General features: G+C 39.4%; 1 protein-coding gene across 1 annotated transcript in view; it reads left to right on the plus strand.

Moving 5' to 3' along the window:
* Nucleotides 1–20,393, plus strand: part of fbn2b (fibrillin 2b) — a gene marked incomplete at its 5' end in the record, with an annotated part of 115,593 nt that overhangs the window by 12,145 nt on the left and 83,055 nt on the right. Inside the window, 6 exons of the mRNA XM_079593048.1 lie at nt 4,350–4,547; nt 5,864–5,989; nt 10,881–11,006; nt 16,692–16,844; nt 18,352–18,576; nt 18,667–18,807. Of these exons, the coding sequence (XP_079449174.1) occupies nt 4,350–4,547; nt 5,864–5,989; nt 10,881–11,006; nt 16,692–16,844; nt 18,352–18,576; nt 18,667–18,807 (969 nt within the window). The remainder of the gene's footprint in view (nt 1–4,349; nt 4,548–5,863; nt 5,990–10,880; nt 11,007–16,691; nt 16,845–18,351; nt 18,577–18,666; nt 18,808–20,393) is intronic.

Below are 20,393 nucleotides of genomic sequence, written 5' to 3' on the forward strand. Positions count from 1 at the left end.
CTTAATTGTGTTGACGTCTGTGAGGATGTGCGGTTTGTTTACCGTCTCAGGCCTGCTTCAAGAATGTGGTAACAGTGTGTCAATGTGACCCAGAAACGCTCAGAAGGGTTATTTACAGTAGTTTTGAGTCAGTGTGCTTCCCCCCCTTCACTGTAGCTAGTGTGAAATTAATGCTACAGTTTACATTGTGGTCACATCTCTCAGAGCTGGAACAATGAGGTAATCTGGGGCGGAAAATAGGCCTCCCTCATGGGTGCTCAAGACGTTCTATCAGAGGTGAAATCCTTGGCTGGAGTTATGAGAAAATGACAGACTGAAAGGACCGTAAAGGCAGTTCCCATCAGGCCGTGTGAATTGTGGGAGAGGAGCGCCCCAGGCACTCTAGACCAAATACCTAAGCCCTTTTTCGGTACCCCACCCTCCTGTGTCTGGTTCTTTCTGTAACCCCACCCCTTCACGGATCCCCCTTGTGCAATCGTAGGCCGGTTTCCTTTGAAAACCCAACACGGGGAGGTGGAAAAGTTTGGGAGACATCTGGCAGTAGATAAAGTAGGGTGGAAATGACAAGGGAATGTTTCTGTGTGGAGCCGTAGACTATCCTGTCAAGTAAGGGTGGTGGTGGGAGGGTTCTCTAAGAAATGGAGACCCAAGCTGTGTATACACAGCCAGGCCTGAACTAGTACAAACAATCTCTTCACATGGAGAGAGCACCATCCATGGGAGAACTTCTTCCTGGGCCACCTGACAAGATTCATTCAGTCCAGACCCTCGTCTCCGAGACCCCCAGATTCCCCCACAAGGTCCTTGCTTCTAGGTTGTAAAAACGTCACACCAAACAATTAGACATTTCATTGTTAAAGAGCAGAGATAAAGCCTGTTTCAGTTTATAATCAAGGGACTGCGTTTCATACAATTGATGAACTTCCAAAAAGATGATGCAGTTTTTCGCAAAAGGCCTGATGTCAGTCGCTCTATTTGATTCTTACAAAGAAGCCAGAACAGTCTTCCAAGAAAGAGGTAGTAACAAAGAAATTGGATCCTGAAAATTGTGCAGCACAATAGTTGGCTGGCGTTTTTGGAAAGTCAGTCGTCTGCAGAAGAGTTTCTGCGAACACAGTGCAAGCTCAGCTGTGAGTCAGGCACGGTTTATAGGGAGAGTTTAGCGAGTTAACGGTGAGAATGGTGTTAGTCCCATCTAATTCGTTTTCCGTTTAGCCACGTGTGCTCTGTGTTATCACTTACAGTGGTCCACACTGAAGAAAGATATGCATAGGATTCATTTCACCATCAAAGGGTAACTTTGCTCAAAGCTGTGGTCACTAGTATGTTTAAGTTGCATAAATTACCACTGTTTTGGCACAGATGCTATTGTTTTTTTGTTTGGTGCAATGGATTCTAGAGAAAACGTTTTTTCAGAGCAATAAAGTGTGACTAATCCTCCTGTAACCACAAGAGTATGAATGAAAGTACTAAGGAATGAGGCTCAGCGGACTCGCTGTGGACTGACTCATTTGGGAGTCATAAAACTGTTAAAACCTTGGCTTGTTGGATGTGTGTGACAGAGATAAGATGTGAAGAGATTGCCTGTCTTATTTAGCCATACTGTAAATCACTGAGCAGTAAAAGAGTTTGTTGGTCCGTCCGAGAAACTTCAAAGCCTTTCACAGGAACTCTTGTGCATCTTATGTTTCCTTTCTACCCCCCTTTTTTTCTTCAGACCTACGTGAATGAACTTCTACTTCTCCCCAAGTGAAAACACATTTCTTATCTTGGTGTGTACTCTGATTAAACCAAAATAGGTCACAACAAAGCGAACGAGTTTCCCCAGTCATTGACTCTTGAGCACGTTTTTGGCTGCGCTTGAGGTTTCCACCTGCAGCTGGTCCCCGAGGCTTAACGTTCCAGACTAGATTAACTTCCCTTTGGCTGATTTTTCATATCTTAGAAGGTCTTTCATGACAGTCGACTCCCTTTCGGTCCATTAGCACTGAGGATGATAAAAACAGGCCAAGTAGTTGGAGAGTGAAGAAAGCTGGAATTCCTCCTGCAAAATTACGCTGCCGCCCAATCTTTGGACAAGTGTGAATGCCACACATCAGCTACCTCCTGAGGCATAGTTTTTTTCCCAACTTGCCTCATGGTTCATGATAATCAGCGCTGCTAAAAAGTTGGCAGACATCTCTGGCAGGAAAACACTGGTGACTAAACAGAAAGAAGAGATGAGTGAGTGTTTGGTGGGATAGGGTGTAGGTGAATGGTTTTGATCTGACAAGCCACTCGAACTGTAATCAAGGCAAAATTACTTCCGAATGTTGTCTGCATCACAGACACATCCCCCCTTCTCTGGAATATGAGTCTGCTTGCTTCTGGGAAACAAGGTCTGTGCATTACTTCCAAGTTTGCCAACATGACATTGAGGTTAACCGGTTTCCCTTTTGCCTTGCAGATCTGTTGCTGTTGGAGATTGCAATCTCCTCCATTAAAGTTCTCAAAAGAGTCTAGTCTTTAGTGTGGACCTACCGTGTTACACTGCGTATTTTCTTCTGGCTGTGTGCATGTATAAACGGTGCTGTGCTAAAGTTGGCTGATTCGAACAAGGCGACGGCTTCCGACTGATGTTGGCTGGAGCTTTCAGACTCCCGGGCTCCAGTTTCATTGCAAATCAAAGTTTTGTGAGACAGACCTGAGCAGCTTAAATGATGTTCTCATGATGGAGGTTTCTCAATACCTTCTTCATTATTGCCCTTCACTTCCGAGTAACTTATGGCATCCATGTAGTCCTCCACCCTGACCCTAACTACTTAGATGTCCAGAAACATCCACCCTTCAACTTTACTTCATGTACTTAACTCGCTATTTATATGTGATCCACTACTAGTCGAAAGTCTCTAGGCTGTTTTTGCTTATAGACACATAAACTCGCCTATAGCACTAGATTTGTTTCTAAATAATAAATCAAGATGATTTTGACTTTATAGATGCATCCCAGAAGGCTTTACCGATATGAATATCATCACTCACAGTAAGAGCCAAAGCAGCAATATAGAGAGTCTGATGAATTGGAGTATTGGATATGCATGGACACATCTGGGACTTAGCTTGTCCCACCATAGTCCCGACCAGGCGCAATTAATCAATCCCAGATGTGCATAGGATGCTCGCAGTGGGTCGCCTCAACTTGGAGAGGACCTGCATTCCTGGACTCAAATTGTCCAGGAAGAACGGTCAGGTCAGGGGAACGCAGAAGGGACGAGGAGAAGGGACAGTGAAAGGATTTAAATACACGTGAGAAGGATATCTCTATAGTCCTTCTTCCTTTTTTTCTTCTCCTCTTGACCTACTTTCTTAGTGCCATTTCCCCCCCTCTTGGCTATGGATATATGATTTAGCTTTTGTTTCGCATGCAATATTATGAAGGATATGGAAAGATTTGTTCATTCTCTTGAGGAATGACTGGGGAAATCATGGAGTCAGGAACTCATTCATATCCCGCCAGAGTAAACCGACTCTCACAGTATACCCCAAACAAATGTGGGATCTCGTTTAATTACGTTTTCAAAACATACCAGCAAACACTCGGAAGATGCATCAGGGCATATGTTTGAGCTTAAGATGAGTTTTATTAAACACTGAAATGATTGGATCCTTAAATGCTCAGTTTATTTCGGTGTCGAATTGGTTTGTTTGAAGCTCAAAACATCATTAATGAAATTAAAATGTAACCAGCACAAAGGAAGTCTAAGCAAAATGCCAAATCTTCAAATGTCAAAACAGTGCTAGTACCACTATCCCACATTTCGACCTCAGCCAAAAAAACTAGAAGGTTTGTCATGGAAATTGCCATTATTGATACCACCCAGAAATGTCCAAGCCATTATCTAGTTATCCTATTATAAGACAGTGAAAGAGAATCACTGTCAGAGCATTCCCAGACCGACCTCCAGCATTGGAAACAGCTGCATGATGGTGAAGATTTGTCAGCCAGCATTCTTTGCTTTCTTTACCTGTTAAATGTGATTTCTTGTCCTAATTCCTTAGTCACATAGTGCGTATTAGCACTTGTCGTATCATTGAAAGGTTTTGTCAGGCTATGGTGACTGACTGGTTTATACAAGTTTAGCTAGCTAATCAAATAGGTACCACCAAACTGGACTAACTTGACTAGTGGAAACTAGTGTCCAGCACACCATTTTAGGCTAGTTTAAGCTGTTTTTATGTTGACTAATGGTTTTGAGATGGTATTTTACCTCAGGAAAGGCTTGTGTGAAAAAGCTGTTGTAGCACATCCCAATGTTTTATTTATGTATGTATTGATCTCCCCAACATCTCTTCATCTCTCCCACAACCAGACTACCGGACCGGGCCGTGCTTCACACAGGTCAACAACCAGATGTGCCAGGGTCAGCTAAGTGGCATCGTGTGCACCAAGACGCTGTGTTGTGCCACCATTGGGCGGGCGTGGGGTCACCCGTGTGAGATGTGTCCTGCCCAACCCCAACCTTGCCGTAGGGGTTTCATACCCAACATCCGCACTGGTGCATGCCAAGGTAAGACATTCACTCTAGCATCTAAGCAAATAGCGCTTTCCTTCTCAGTGTCTGGCTCACATGTTTGTTGAATTCTTGCCCTAATGACCAGCCTGACGCGGCAGATGACACTAAGACATGGCCTGTCTAGGGTAAACCATACCACTCTAGCCCATGTCCAAAAGGACACTTCCCCATTGTGTTTCTTAGTAACGTCAAATATTTAGAAGACTTCCATTAGGGGTACTTTAAATGGGATTATATAATGGCTTGTCACATTTATTTACAATTATGGGCGTGTTGTTTGATTTTCAAGGACATAATTGGACATGATTGAATTCTGTTCTCAAGGACTGTTACACATTATAAAGCTTATTCACTTTGCTCATGAATTTAGGTAAGGTAACTATCGCAAGATTAAAATATTAACAGAGGTGTTTTTTGGTCAGCTTTTCCTTTATAGTGGGTGCAAGCTGTTTTATAGTATAATAGTTCTAGTTTTAGTTAACAATAACATCTCAGATTCAGATGAAAAAAAAACAGCTCTTCAAGTCCATTTGCTTCACCCTCAGAGAACATTTTGCGAGCCAAAATACCAAATGCCACCCAGACTTCACATATCATCTCAAAGACGCCCCTCCCAGTGATTATAAATGTCTCCTCTTTAACTTTTCATTTTTATTCTTTTCCCCCTTTCAATATACAACATAAGAGACAGCTCCAAGTCTGGCCTGGATTTGCCTAAAGACGTAGTGCTTTTGCAAAAGTCTGTCTGGCTAGAGTACAAAGCACACACATGTGGGAGGATTTGTGTAACGTGCACTGAGCTTTCCAGAGTCTCTTTGCGTTCAATGGCATTTAACAGGAGAAGCTATTCTAGGACAATATTAGTAGACAGACCTGATGGTTTTGTGCTTATTGGATTCAGGTTAAGGCCTGCCAATTATATCAATGTAAAGAAACTGGGTAAATGCAGTTTTTGCAAGCTAGCCAGATATGTAAGTGCCGTTCAACCCAGACAATACCGAATATCTGTAGTTGAAGTAGTCATGAAGTCCTAAAGCGATGACTTCAGACAATGAGAAAATGCCCAGACTGTGAGCGAACAAAGATGATTCATGTTTAACCTTCTCAAAGATCCTTAAAGTGATTGAAACTCATAATAGATCTCCAATTAAGAGCAGTAGATGCTGCTGTTGTTGTCGAAATTAGTATTTCCTTTCCAAAACAAAGTACTGTTCATGAGATATACATACTGAAAATACATTACAACTAGTGTTCAGACTACATATATGGGTCAAATGTGTTTGCTTACTCTCTTCTCCTCACCCTGTTAGACGTGGACGAGTGTCAGGCCGTCCCGGGACTATGTGCTGGAGGAAACTGCATTAACACCGTGGGCTCGTACGAGTGCAAATGTCCCGCGGGTCACCGGCAAAGCGAGACCAACCAGAAGTGCGAAGGTACGTCACTTACTGTACAAACCCAAAACCCGTCAGAAAACAGCATGAAGCATGATAATGATCTCACTCCTGTTCATTACTCACAATTGGAAAGAAAAGTCATGCACTTGGCGCCGGTTTCGTCGACATTGTAAGCTTTCCAAAATGTTGACATGCATGAAATGTTGACGTCAGTGGATATCCAATTGAGTATTAACTGGAAATAGGCTGGTTTGGCATGTAAATGTCAGGTGCATCTGCTTAACTAAGTTACTGGATTAAATACCGAGTGCTTTTTTCCGCCTAAAGTCCATTTTTAACAATTAGATAGAGCCGCTTTAGTGGAATTTAAACAATGCAGAGTGAAAACAAACAGCCGTGTTGTAAAGCGGGGGTCTGTGCTTCTTGGATCCAATCCTACCTTTTAAGAGATTTAAGATAAAACCTAGACAGAGAGATAAAGAGAGAAATAATGGATTACAGCTTTTTTTTATACTAGCTAAAATGTTATTCCATATCTACCAGATTATTATTTTTATTTATAACCCACTGCAAAAAAATACTTTTCTTACTCAGTATTTTTGTCTTGTTTCCAGTCCAAATATAAAAAAAATTCTTAAATCAGGAAGAATTGATTAGATGAGTAAAATGCCATAAGATATTAAGTCTTGTTTTCTGGGGAAATACATCTAAATTAAAAGTGTTTGCTTAAAACAAGCAACATTTTCTGCCAATGGGGTAAGAAAAATAATCTTGTTTCCATTTGAATTAACGTTATTTTTCTTATCCCATTGGCAGATAATTTAGCTTTTTTTTTTTTTAAGCAAAAACTCTCTTAATTTTGATTCATTTCCCCAGAAAACAAGACATAAAATCTTATGGCATTTTACTACTTTATTAAATCCATCTTGATTTAAGATTTTTGTTATGTTTGGACTGGAAACAAGGCAAAAATACTCAGTAAGAAACAAATGTTTGCAGTGTTTTTAATAAAATATGTGTTATATTGCTTTGTATTAAAAAAATAAATTTATTTGAAATTATTATTGTATTTTATTTTTGCATGGAAAATGTGAGCATTGATTACAGCTTGCATTTTCCTTTTCCAAGCAGTCTTTTCATAAAAAGAGTATAAAGTATAATATTCTGCTCAGAGGTTTGTTTCTTAGCTCCATTAACTTGGAGACTTGATTCATGTTTCATTTAAGTATCCACTTTGTCTGAGATGTTTGTCATACAATTCCTGAGTAGAAACACAAATGAGTCAGTTGTTGACATACATTATTAAGATTACTGCCCGTTTTTCATAGATGCATCTGGGAAGAGTGAAACTTTTTTTTTTTTTTTTACTTTCCCACAGTTTTCTACATGTTGAAAACTGTAAGTTAAGAGTTAAGTATGTAAAATGAACAGATTTGGCACACTTCCAGTCAGCCAGGCAGAGGGAATCCTGACCCTCGAGGTTATTCGTTTATCTCCTAATGACATTTTGACCCCGAATGACGTGGTCATTACTAAAGCAACGGTTTGGAGAAGAAACAGACCTCTGTCTGCAGGCTTCACCCAAGTAGACTTTTTCTCAAGGAACCGAGAGAGAAACTTCTGCAAATGAGATGCTCAAGTGATCACTAAAACACCCTGAACTTTGGGTTGGAATAGCAGTGCTCCTCTGTTCTTTGAAGCTGCGTGGAGGGTGGAAAAAACCCCAGGTGGTAGTTGTGGGGCGCTTAATTACAAGACAATGGTGTGGTGGAAAAAGTCTCGCCCCGGGCCAGGAGGAAAGGCATGCCTCGCACTTTCTGAGGAGTGCTGACGAGACATCGTTTCAGAGAAAGTAGCTCAGGAAAGTTGAAAATGTAACGCTAAGTTTGGTAACACTTTATTTTACAGTGACCTTCATGTTACATATATAATAACTAAATTATGCATAATTACATGCAACTAACCCTAAACCAAACCCCAATCCTAACCCTAACCCTATAGTAATGGCGCTTTTCCACTGCATGGTACGGCTCGGTACGGTTCGTCTCGGCGTGGAACGGTTCGGCTCGCTTCGCTTTTCCACTGCGTGGTACGACTTGACTCGGTACGGTTCGGTTCGCTTTAGCTCGGTTGCTTTTCCACTGCAGTTAGTACCGTTTCAAAGTGGGTGGGACTGATCGTTATTGTAGGTCCGGTGGTAGCCGTGTGCGGCTAAGAGCTGTGCTACTTCCGCTCCTCGGCAACCAACGAGAGGAACGTCTGCACCTCGTCCACTGACCACGATTCAGCCATTTCTTGTTTGATTTTTTTTTTTTACTTTTTTTGTCAAGTAAAAACTAAAAAAACAGGTGCTACCGCGTTTGCTGTTGTCTGGCTATTTAAATATAGCGGGTTTAGTGTCTCGTGTAGCAAATACAATGACGCTGAAGTGACGATTCTGTCTGACCAATCAGTGATCTGCAGTGTTTTCACGTCACATTTAGTATCGGTACGGTACGCTTGGAACCTCAACAGAGGTGGTACCATTTAAAGCGAGCCGAAGCGAGCCGTGCCGTACCGTACTATGCAGTGGAAATGCGCCATAAGTGAGCCGTACCGAACCGAGCCGTACCGTACCATGCAGTGGAAAAGCGCCAAAGCGTGCCGTACCGAACCGTACCGTACCATGCAGTGGAAAAGTGCCATAAGTACATGTAGTTTATGATTATATTCTTTAATGGCTTTATAGTTACTTAACAGGTTTATTCTATGACATTGTAAGAACTCAGAATAACTGTTTTTTAAAATAACCTTTTTTATGAAATCATAAGGATTAAAAAGTTACTGTATTTCGTTATTACAACTTAAAATATTCTCTTTAAAGCCATTTTAGAACCTTTAATTTTAATCATTTTAGTCCAGTTACCTGTAAACCCTAACACTCAAAATAATGAATTGGTTTGAGTAGGACAAACTTAAATTAAACTAATTAGTTCAGTCAAATTAACTTTTATGAGTATTTAGCACTTTCTTTTTCTTTCAAGTTCACAGAATTGATATATTTTAAGTAAACTGAACTGTGTCATTGTTTTAAGTTTTATGAAATTATTTATTTTAATTTAGACGAACTTAAGTTTCACTGAAACGGCTTGAATGTCTATTTCCCAGCATGCTTTGCCGATGGCACTCGAAAGGGAGAGTAAATGCTCAAATTAAGTGTAATATAATGTGTTTTTTGTGCCAGACTAATGTTAAGTGGGAGATTTAGTAGTGATTAATGTTTTGTTATGCTAATTTAGAAGAATTTCTGTTAATGTTGGTTTTAGGATAGTTACCATCATGGTGACAAGTGGTGCATGAGCTTGATGTGAGAGCAAATAATATCTTTATATTGTTGCGCTCATACAGCAAGTACTTCTGTATAACATACTATTGCTAATATGTTAGCAAATTAGTATATTAGCGGATTAGCTTGTTAAAGCTAACTACTAATTAAAGTGTTCACATTGAGATTACATGAAAGCTTTAAGTTCATTGTTCAGTGTACTCATACATTTTAATTGTTCTTAACTTGAAATGTTTAAGTACAAAATAAAAATCTGCTAGTTCTGCTTACATAAACTTTGAATTTCAGAACTTAAAAAAATTAGTTCTGCCAACTTATTCGGGTTTACAGTGTTCAGCTAGTCAAGGTACCCAAAATATGGCACTAAAAGGTCACAAACATTAAATTTTTGATGCTTTTGATATTTTTTCCTTCTTCTCTCTCTAAAATGAAGAGCAGAACCAAACACAATTTCATCAATGAATGAAAAAACCACAAAAATTGCTCTCCTGATGTACAATTACGTGAACACGCAGCCGTCATTAGCGGACGTTTCCCTCTCAACACGCCCTGAGGAAAGTCTGGTCCCGCTTCTGGGGCTCGGCTGACGAGCGGGTTTGTTTTTATGACTTCAGCGGGGCCGTTTTCAGCTGTGGGACAGCGTGACTCCCGCTTTCCAACACACCAGCACGTAACCGCTCCTCATGCTCTTCCCACATCCCGCCTCAATCTCATGCGACAAACCCGACACACAACGTCCACATATAATTTGACGAAATAAATGCAATTGCACGTGTGTATAAATATAAGAACGACAAACCAACCAAACGCTCTACCATCTGTTGACCTTTGGTTTGAATTAGCGCCCGTAGTCACTTTACGGGCGTGCCGAGCGATACCAATCAATTCCCACAGGGAAGAAAAGCCACAAACGAGATCTTGATTGTTTCTCCTACTATAGATGTAAATGAGAGTTGCTTCTCAGATGTTTCTCCTCAAAGAATGGAGAAATCTTCTCCTTAAATATCACTGTAATATATCGGTAACTTATGTTGCCTTAATCAAAAATGCTCATTAACTTCAGCATTACGTGATACTATTTCAAAAGGATTTCCGTCATTTTGACAGATTATAAATCGCATTTACCTGTGAAAACAAACCTGGAAAGAGACGTGAGGATTTGATGAGAATAACGAGATTATTCGCGCATTCCAGTGAATTATTAATGAAATATATTGTAAATTAAGTTCGGGAAACAGACCATAAATGCGCAGTATGTTGTCCTTAATATTACTCAGTGCTTAAATATATAATTACACTGTAACAATGACACCTTAAAAAGTGTAACCCTAAGTTCTTACACCGTTAAAAAAGTTGCTGCCTTTACATTTTTAAGTACAATCAACTTGAATGTTTAAGTAATTTCAACTTAAATTGCATTAAACTGACTTAAAATGAGTTGAGTCTTGTATAACTTTAAAAAAGTAAATAAATCGCTTAACTTATTTTGATGAGTTGACGGAATGTAAAAACAAATGTTGTTATAACTTATTGATCACATAATGTTTTACAGTGTAGGTCATACAAGAACTAATCATTGCATCACTGCTTGTGTTTCCGCTTCAGATATCGACGAATGCACAACCATATCCGGAGTGTGTGATGGCGGAGAATGCACCAACACCGCCGGCAGCTATGTGTGCACCTGTCCGCGGGGATACATCACCAGCACAGACGGGTCCAGATGTGTCGGTGAGGCTCTTTCATCCACACACACACACATGCACACACACACTGGTTCCCGTGACCTTTTTTTTTTGTCCGGGAAAGTGTGTTCACCCGCAAACAGGACAGAACTGTTATTTAAAAAATCTAAATAAACCTTGATTAGTTTTTTTTTTTTTTTATCAACTGTGTTATTTCTCCACCCCTAGTGGCGCCAAATAGTGTTGCAATTTTTTGATCAGCCTTATTAAAAAACTTTTGCTCAACCAATAATGTGAGTTTGAGTTAGGACAGTATTATTTTAGTTTTATTATAGTTTTATCAATATTTTTAATCAGCTTTAATTTTTATATTTTATGTTAATTATTTTAGTAATTCCGTTATGTGCATTTATAATAAAAACATTTTTATTGCTATTAATTTATGTTTAGTTTTTATTTATTTCGAGTTAATAATTTTAGTGCTTCAACTTAAACTTAAACATTTTTTAATTTTCTTTTGAAATGTTTCAACTAATATATATATATTTGTTTATTGCAGTCAACAGAAATGTTTTAATAGTCTTATGTTAGGTTAGGATTTTCTGTTTGTCTAAACCATAACTCGACAATATTTTTGCCATTGCATCTGGTGCTCTTAGAAACATTTATTTTACAAATTGGTTTCCTATTTTGAGAACTTAACATATTTTTGTGTCAGAGTTTACTCATTGTACGTTCATGTTTATGTTAACATCTTGCTAAAAAAAATTATAATTTATGTTGCTAGAAAACATAAAATAGTTGGTCTGTTAAAAAAAAAAAAGTTGTCTCTTCTGTAGTTTCACAAAAGGTTCCAAGTTCTGATGATGTCACACAAAAAAAAAGTAAGTTATTGTTATAGAAAACATTTTGTCACAAAACCCCAACTTCTACTAGTGGCACAAAAAAATGTATCTTACAAATTGTTGTGTTGGATTATTTTGAGAACTGGACATCTTTAAGTGTCAGGACTTACTCATTGTTCATTCATGTTTATGTTAACATCTTGCTAAATTTATTGCAATTTGTGTTGTTAGAAACCGTAAAATAGTTGGTCCATTTTAGCCAAAGATAAACTTAAGGTTATTCTATCAAATCATAAGAATTTAAAAGAACATTTTGAGTTCATGCATCATAGAAGAAGAACATCATTAATGTATTAAAAAGTTTATATTTTATAAGAATTTCATCATAAGAATTTTAAAAAAGAGTTCATCATAAAATGTAATTAATATTAAATGTTATTACATAAGAAAATGTATTCTTTTAGCATCAGGCTGTAAAAAAAAGAAGAAAAAAAAAGTTTAAATCCTTGATTTTGTTTGTAAAGTGAAACCTCAGACATGTGTTGCATTAATAAGGACATGTCTTGCTCAAGGACATTCCTCTGTGCAGGATATGATTGCGAAATTAAATTAATTAAAAAACCCGGGTTGTCCGACATCTGTTGGGCGAAATATATCTTATTGTTGTTCTACAAAAAGAAAAAAAAGGTTTGTTTTCTTAATCTTTCATAAAAACATTCTGGGAAACACAAGCTGAGCCAACTTCTGCATAAATTATTCTTAAGAAAAAAGTTTACAACACTATTATTGGTTTTACAAATAATTTACTTGGAAAAATATATTCAGCTTGTTTCATAAATACATCAATTTCTTTTCTGTTGACGTCACAAAACTCACATGCACTGGAAAATATAAACGTAGTAATAAATGTCGCCTTTAAAAACTTGTGCAAAGGAAACCATTCGAATCCTTCTTTCTTTAGTTTGAAACCAGACTGGTTGCGGAGATAGTTTGTTGGTTTCTTTTGGCGAACGGGTCTCGCCGAGTCTGGTCTGGTCTCAGGGCGATCCATCATCAGGGGACACTGGTGAAAATAGAGCCACATGGATGCCATTTCCTCCTGCTAACATTCCTGTACAGTGAGGCAAACACATTGTTGACTCTGGCAGGGCCTTTGTCTTTTCCCTTCACTGTCCCTTTCCCTCACACTCCCTTCTCTCTATATATATCCATCTCTTTTTATACACGCCGTCTTGAGTTTCTCACTCCGGCCGCCCCATATGTCTCTCGTAACCCCCTGATCTGACGGGTCCCCGGGTGCGAGTAAACAAACGTGAGATATCGGCCCTGGATGACGCGTTGACGTGGCTCTCATACATTCCCAGAAACCCGTCTGGATTTGCAGCAAATGTTTAGTGAACATATGGATCCCGTCACGAGAACACGGCAATCTGCATGTTGACATACACAATAAAGATTGTAGTTAGAAGCCAAAATGTTAGTTTTTTTTGGAGAACATTTTGCATGAAGTCAAATACGACCCTATTACTACTTTCGTAATGAGTGTTATAAAGACAGAGCGTATTTAGGCCACGCCCACACCGGGGGGGACAATCCAACCGTCTCCATTGACTTTGCATTGCGAGAGGCTCCTTCTCGTCATTTCTTGCTTCTAACTAAAGACAGAAAAATGCAGAAAAGCTGCTGTGTGACGAGGTGTACAGCAAACAAGCTAAAAAACCCAGAAATACGTGTTTATAAGCCGTCGACCCCAAAAAACGAGTGTTTAAGGACTTAAAAGTGGATCCGGCAGTTGAGACAGAGCGTAACGTGTGTCATTACTCTGAGAACTAACGTACGCCCGCTGGAGGAGAACGTCATCGGCAACACAGGACCGCTTATCTTACAGAAATATAATATATAAAACTGACATTTGGATATTTGACTCACCAGTGACCAAATGTTGAACTCACTGCACACGCCACTGTGTTTTTAGTGCATACTGAGTGTCAGGATCACACAATTTACCCATTCGTTAAAGCCTGTGTCCACTTTTAAGTCCTTAAACGCTCGTTTTTTGGGGTCGACAGCTTATAAAAACATATTTCTGGGTTTTTTAGCTTGTTTGCTGTACACCTCGTCACACAGCAGCTTTAAGCCATTTTTCTGTCTTTAGTTAGAAGCAAGAAATGACGAGGAGGCAGCCTCTCGCAATGCAAACTCAATGGAGACGGTTGGATTGTTCTCCCCCTGGGTGTGGGCGTGGTCTTCAGATTATGACGCTATGTCTCTATTGGTTACGCCTACATTATCTAGATACATTTGAAAATGTATAGTTTCTCTACATTTTGGCCGTCTGTCCTCACTAAGACATAGTTTTTTGTCCTGCGAAAACTGACGCTCTACTAAGTGGTTAAATTTTAAAACCGGTTTCGCTTTGTAGTGTGGACTGTGAAAATTGAGGTTTTGAGGTCACGAAAACAATGACGGATGTTTAGTCATGCAACACATTTTGTACCCATAGATATTATCCACACTATTCCAGCGCCCCATGACGCTTTGCGCGAATTATGTGTGTAACTTCCGTTAAGCTGTAAACAATCAGTGAAAAGGCTCTATGAACGCAATTTAAGAAAGTGTCACCATAAGGCGACGTTAATCTACTCACCGCTCAAACATACATTAAAAGGAAATTTAAAAGTGTAAAAGCATCAACAAGGTACTTTCAACTGACCAAATAACCCCAAAAGCACAAGTCTTTGGTTAAATATCACTGTAATATCTGTAACTTATGTTGCCTTAATCAAAAATGTTCATTAACTTCAGCATTACGTGTTACTATTTCAAAATGTGAAACTATTTCCGTAATTTTGACAGATTATAAATCGCATTAACCTGTGAAAACAAACCTGGAAAGAGACGTGAGGATTTGATGAGAATAACGAGAGATTAATTTGCGCATTCCAGTGAATTATTAATGGAATATATCGTAAATTAAGTTCGGGAAACAGACCATAAATGCGCAGTATATGTTGTCCTTTTTCATAATTTTACAGCGGATTGCAAAGGGAAAAAAGAAAATGATCACGAGGAAAAGAAAGCAGCGACTGAACATGTCACGTTAAAATACCAAGTGTGTGTTATTCCCATGATGCCTGAAAATAAACCATGAAGGAAAATTGACAGCTCATCCAGTCAAACTAACAGATCAGCTTTATTTGTTTGGCAAACTTATGATTTGAAATTATTAGTTTCCGCCTTTTTGAATGGAAGATCCCCAAACCGGAAGTGCCGCCCATAATTCAAAACGCAGTGAGATCGTCAGGAATAAGGTGGATAGTTATATCGGCATGTAGTTGCATAGTGTTGTTAAAAATATTATATTACATTCATGCAAAGATAGCCAAAAAAAATGAGGGAATTTGTGTTTTAGACCAATAAAATGATCGTGGCATGATAACTTTATTATGTCTGGTCTCTCGTCATGATCTCAGTGAGTTTTACGCATGCACATGAAGATGATTTAAGCATTTACCGATGTTTCAGTGTGGGTGAGAAACTTTTGTAAAGCGCTAGTGTTGACATCGTTCTCAAATGCATCCGTAAACGTAGCAATTGTGAGCATTTCATCAGTGCAAGTTATTCCAAAGAAGCTGGAAATGCCAACTAGCTGCTCAGACATTGTTTTAGGCCAAAAACCAACGGCGGAAAAGTGTTGTGCTATCTTTGCGCTCGCCCCCTGGCTGGTGCTCTGTATCGCACAGAACCAGGCCGTAGGGAGTCATTTAGCCTGACGCTAATCAGCGTTAATGCACCGTCGAGCCGTGTACGAACACGAGAAATCTCACGTCAGAAGGTCTGGTTCCACTTGAAGCCAGCATTCCCATCAGCACGCTTGCGAAACCCCCCCGGCCGGCTCGATCCCAGGGGGTTGCAGTTCTGGAGCGAGCGCCTGGAACCTCCAGACGAAGGGTTTCTTGTGTCCGACGTAATTGGCCAAGATTACTCCACATGGACTTGATTTATGGCAGATTGCTGGCTCATTAGCCGAGTTAATCGACTTTCACCCGCCTTTTCCACATGCTTCAGACACACTAATGTAGCAGTGTATGCAAACTAGTACGTACCCGATCTCAACCAGCCCCTCGTTGACCTTGACTGGCTGACGCGTCCCATCTCAACCTCGTTCCCGAGCCGTGCTTTTAGTCCTCCAGTGGCCTTCCCAAGCTCCCACCTCATGAATTAACTTCCTGCTAGGGGACTGTGTGAAGGGCATGCATGGGCCTGACTTCCTGTGAAGTGTGACTGTACTCTCGAGAAAAGCGTTTCTGGTATTTGGAGGTTAATGCACATGCTTGAATAGTAGAAATGATATACAATATATTCTGTATATACACTCTAAAAAATGCTGGGTTGTTTTAACCCAATTTTGGGTCAAATATGGACAAACTCAAACGTTGGGTTAAAAATGTAATTTAAAAATGTAACCCAACGGCTGGGTTTGACCATATTTGACCCAAAATTGGGTTAAAACAACCCAGCATTTTTTAGAGTGTAGTATAAAAGGTAACACTTTACAATAAGGTTTGTTAGTTAACATTTGTTAACTAATAATAAACTGCACGTATACAGCATTTGTTAATCTTTGTTCGTGTTAATTTCAACATTTACTAATACTTTATTAAAATCTTGTTAACATTAGTTAATGCACTGTGAGCTAACATGAACTAACAATGACAACTGTATTTTTATTAACTAACGTTAATAACAAATACAGAAACAAATGTGTTGCTCATGGTTAGTTCATTTTAGTAACTAATGAACCTTATTGTAAAGTGTTACCGTAATAAATTCACATATTAACAGTATGCATAGTATGCTGATCTCTCTCTCGCTCTCTGTCACAGATCATCGGGTCGGTACGTGTTTCTCGTCTTTGGCGAACGGACGCTGCGCGGGTGAATTGTCCGGTCAGTACACCAAGGGACAGTGTTGCTGCGACACGGGCCGCTGCTGGGCCCTCGGACACATCCCAGAGATGTGCCCCGTCAGAGGATCTGGTGAGTAGGCTAATGCTAAGTGTTTGCTAAGTCAAACGTTACCACTACTATTGCTAAAATCAGTGTCAGAGCTTTTTTAGAACTTTTTAGTCCTTTTTAATGGCATCCCAGTTAGCTTATTTATCCACTATTCTATGCCGTTTGTAGTATAAATAGTGTGAAAAGTGAAAATTCCACTGTTCATACTGAAAATTCCAAAAATTCTGAACATTCCAAAAAGATAAAGTGCACTTTAAATGATGCACTTAACTAACCGGGAATGGAATGTTGTGGAATGTTGGACGTTTTCATGCGCTCAACTGTCACAGCTTTCCTTATAAGGGTAGGGGGAGGGGCTAACAGACTCCGGTGTCGAATGACTAAATACAATTCAAAAGGTTATATATGTGTAGTGTGTAGCATGTTAGCTTGTGCCTCATGTCTGTTAGTTTTAAGGCTAATATCTGTATGCTAGCATACCCGTAAAAGATATTTAGCGAGTATTAAAATTAGTACATTTCTAAAAATACTGATGACATCTCAGGGGTCTATATTTTGTCCAATAAAATGGTTTCTTGAATGAGAACGTCTGAATAGCGATAGCAAGTAGCGTAGTTAATGGCTGAAATGTTAGTTAAACACGACTAGCTATTTCTAAAGTCCCTGATACATCAACACAGCAGGTTTTTGTGTGGTATTTTAATGTACCGCACAAACTTTAAATTACATTATGATCCTGACTCGTCTTGTACCGCATTACAACAAAAACATAATTTCAAAAGGAGGAATTTCTTCAGATGTTTGACCCTTTTGAAGAATCGCTCCAGACCTCACTGCAAAATCCCGATAAACACGTGTCAGGTCAGCAGAGCGATCTTCCCTCAGGATAATAAAACGTTCTCTTTCAGTCCCACGCCTTCACACCCGAGTGTTTTACGCTCTTCCCTCCTCTTTGACACCGCCATGTTTCATCCGCAGGAATGCACGAGCCAGACGGCTGCCAAATCCGCGGCTAACACTTCCATTCAGTGTGCAAGCAGAGCTCAGTCTGCGCATTATCTACTTGTTATATCAAATGTATTAGTTAGCAATCAAAGTAGGCACAATTGCAACATGATATACAGTGCAGTCAAACCTAAATGTATTCGGACACCTTCAACATTTCTCACATTATCACAGTTTATTAATTATAACTATAGTTTAGAAAATGGTAATCAAGAACAAATTCATCAATGTCTGATAACTTTGAGCAGAACATAGTCGGGTCAAAGTGTCTGAATCATTTCTGGTCCCAAATTGGTATAAATTTGACTGGTAATCCAAGAATTTTTGTGTATAATATGTCACACTTTTACTTTATTTTGCTATCCTCACTTACATAAATTAACTATGGTGTCCTGCACCCACTAGTGGAATTTTTTTGATATCTAGTGTCTGAATAATTTTTGGTTTGACTGTAAATTGCAATTTAAAAACGATGTCTTCCTGTAATTGGCTCCTTGTTACCGTGTATATTGTTGATTTCTAGATGAATACAGGCGACTGTGCATCCAGAGGCTTCCGTTTGGCACCGGCAATGGCGGCATCATCCACGACGGTAACGGCGGCCTGAACAACGGTGGTTACGGAAAAGGGCCATCGCAGAACGGAAACAACGGCGGCGGTGGCGGCGGCTACATTTACGGCGGCGAACACACCAATGGAAACGGACACGGAAATGGAAACGGCAACGGAGGCCAGAAGATTCAAATCAGTGAGTTGAAGTTTTCCGGGTTTTCCCGGTGAAAAGACTCGCGTGTTCGAAGCTGAGAAATGAACGGTGTGTGTTTTCGCTTGTGCTCAGGCCAACTGAACGAGACCACGATCGACGTGTGCAAGCATTTCACCAACCTGTGCCTGAACGGCCGCTGTATTCCCACGCCGACCAGCTACCGCTGCGAATGCAACATGGGTTACCGGCAGGACGTGCGCGGGGAGTGCATTGGTGAGTCAATGTATTTTTTTGTATCTAAAAGTCAGCGGGAAAAAAAGTGTTTCCTGAACTGACGAATGTAGACATGGCCCTATTTTAACGATCTAAGCCCATGGTCTAAAGCGCACAGCACTTATGGCGTCCAAATCCACTTTTGCTAGTTTAACGACAGGACAAATGGTCGGCGACCCCGGCGCATGATCTTAAAGGGTCGTCTCTATTCCCTTAATGAGTAATGGGTGTGTTTTGTCCCTATTCTCTTATCCCCTTAAGCGGCACCCCCCTTTTTTTAATAGACGTGAAAATGCACACTCCGAACTTAAATGATTGTAATTCAAGAATTCTTTGGAATATAGATGTAAGATTGGTCTTGTTTTAAAGAAGATTTTTGTAGAAGTGAAAAAAATTAAGAAAGTTAAACAGAAAAAAAGTTATAGAAGTTTGAGTTTATGAAAATGTACAATGTTAAAAATTTTATTATTCATATTTTATATAAAATATATATTTTCAAAAACTGGTGGACTCTAAAAATGCAATAAAATCAAAGCCAAAAATCTGAACAAGTTGTGTTTCAAATTTTAGGATGATATCAAAAAAAAAAAGAAGCTTTCAGTGAGATTTAGTTTGAGCGCAGTACCAAACTTCTCCACTAGTTGACATTACTGCCCATATAAGGGCGCCTCCATTTCCATATGTTGTTTGAGTGATCTGAACCATTATTTTTACAATTTTCATACAATTTATGAAGTAGACATCCTATTCAGAAGTAGTGTTGGAAGTTTGGCAGATTTTGAAATGAATTCAACCTCTAAGAAACACAAGAAGATCACGTATGTGCATTATAGCTCGCTGCCACATCACTAATCTTTATATTTAAAAAATCATTTTTTAAATGAATTGAATGGATGCTATCTTTTGAACTCTTGGCATGAAAACAAACTGAGGTTTCTACCATTCTCTCATGATTTTTCATGTTCATCACTATTTCAAAATAAAGGTCTGAACACGCCTTAGGAGTATGAAAATATTCTTGTTGCAAATTGATAAATTACGGCTCCTCTGTATTTTATTTTAAAAAATCAGCCACCAAATATGTAAACTAGAGATTGTAAGCTTTCAAATGATATATAGTTTGTCAAGATTAGTTTAGGTTTAGTATAGGATATTACTGTTTTAAATATGTAATGGCTGTGGTATGGCTATGCCAATATAAGGGGTTTTAATTTTAAACAATAACTAAATTAATAACGCGCCATTGACTTTAGACCAGGTTTTTGTTGGTCAATGGCTCAGTCCATTTCAGTTTTCTCAAAATAGCAACGCGCCTGAACACCCCCCGTTTTTAGACCAGCACCCATGGGCACACAAATGGACGCAAATGCATTTGCTATTTAAACAACGCAGGACGTGAAAATGATAACTGCGTCAGGCTGAACCCCATGGTCTAAAACAGGGGTGACCAATCCTGCTCCTGCCGATCGACTGTCCTGCACAGTTCATCTCCAACCCTGATCACACACACCTGAAGCAACCAATGAAGGTCTTCAGGATCACTTGAAAATGAAAGGCGTGTTTGGTTAGGGTTGGAGATGAACTGT

The sequence above is a fragment of the Phoxinus phoxinus genome (assembly GCF_949152265.1).
Source record: "Phoxinus phoxinus genome assembly, chromosome: 20".
Taxonomy (NCBI): domain Eukaryota; kingdom Metazoa; phylum Chordata; class Actinopteri; order Cypriniformes; family Leuciscidae; genus Phoxinus; species Phoxinus phoxinus.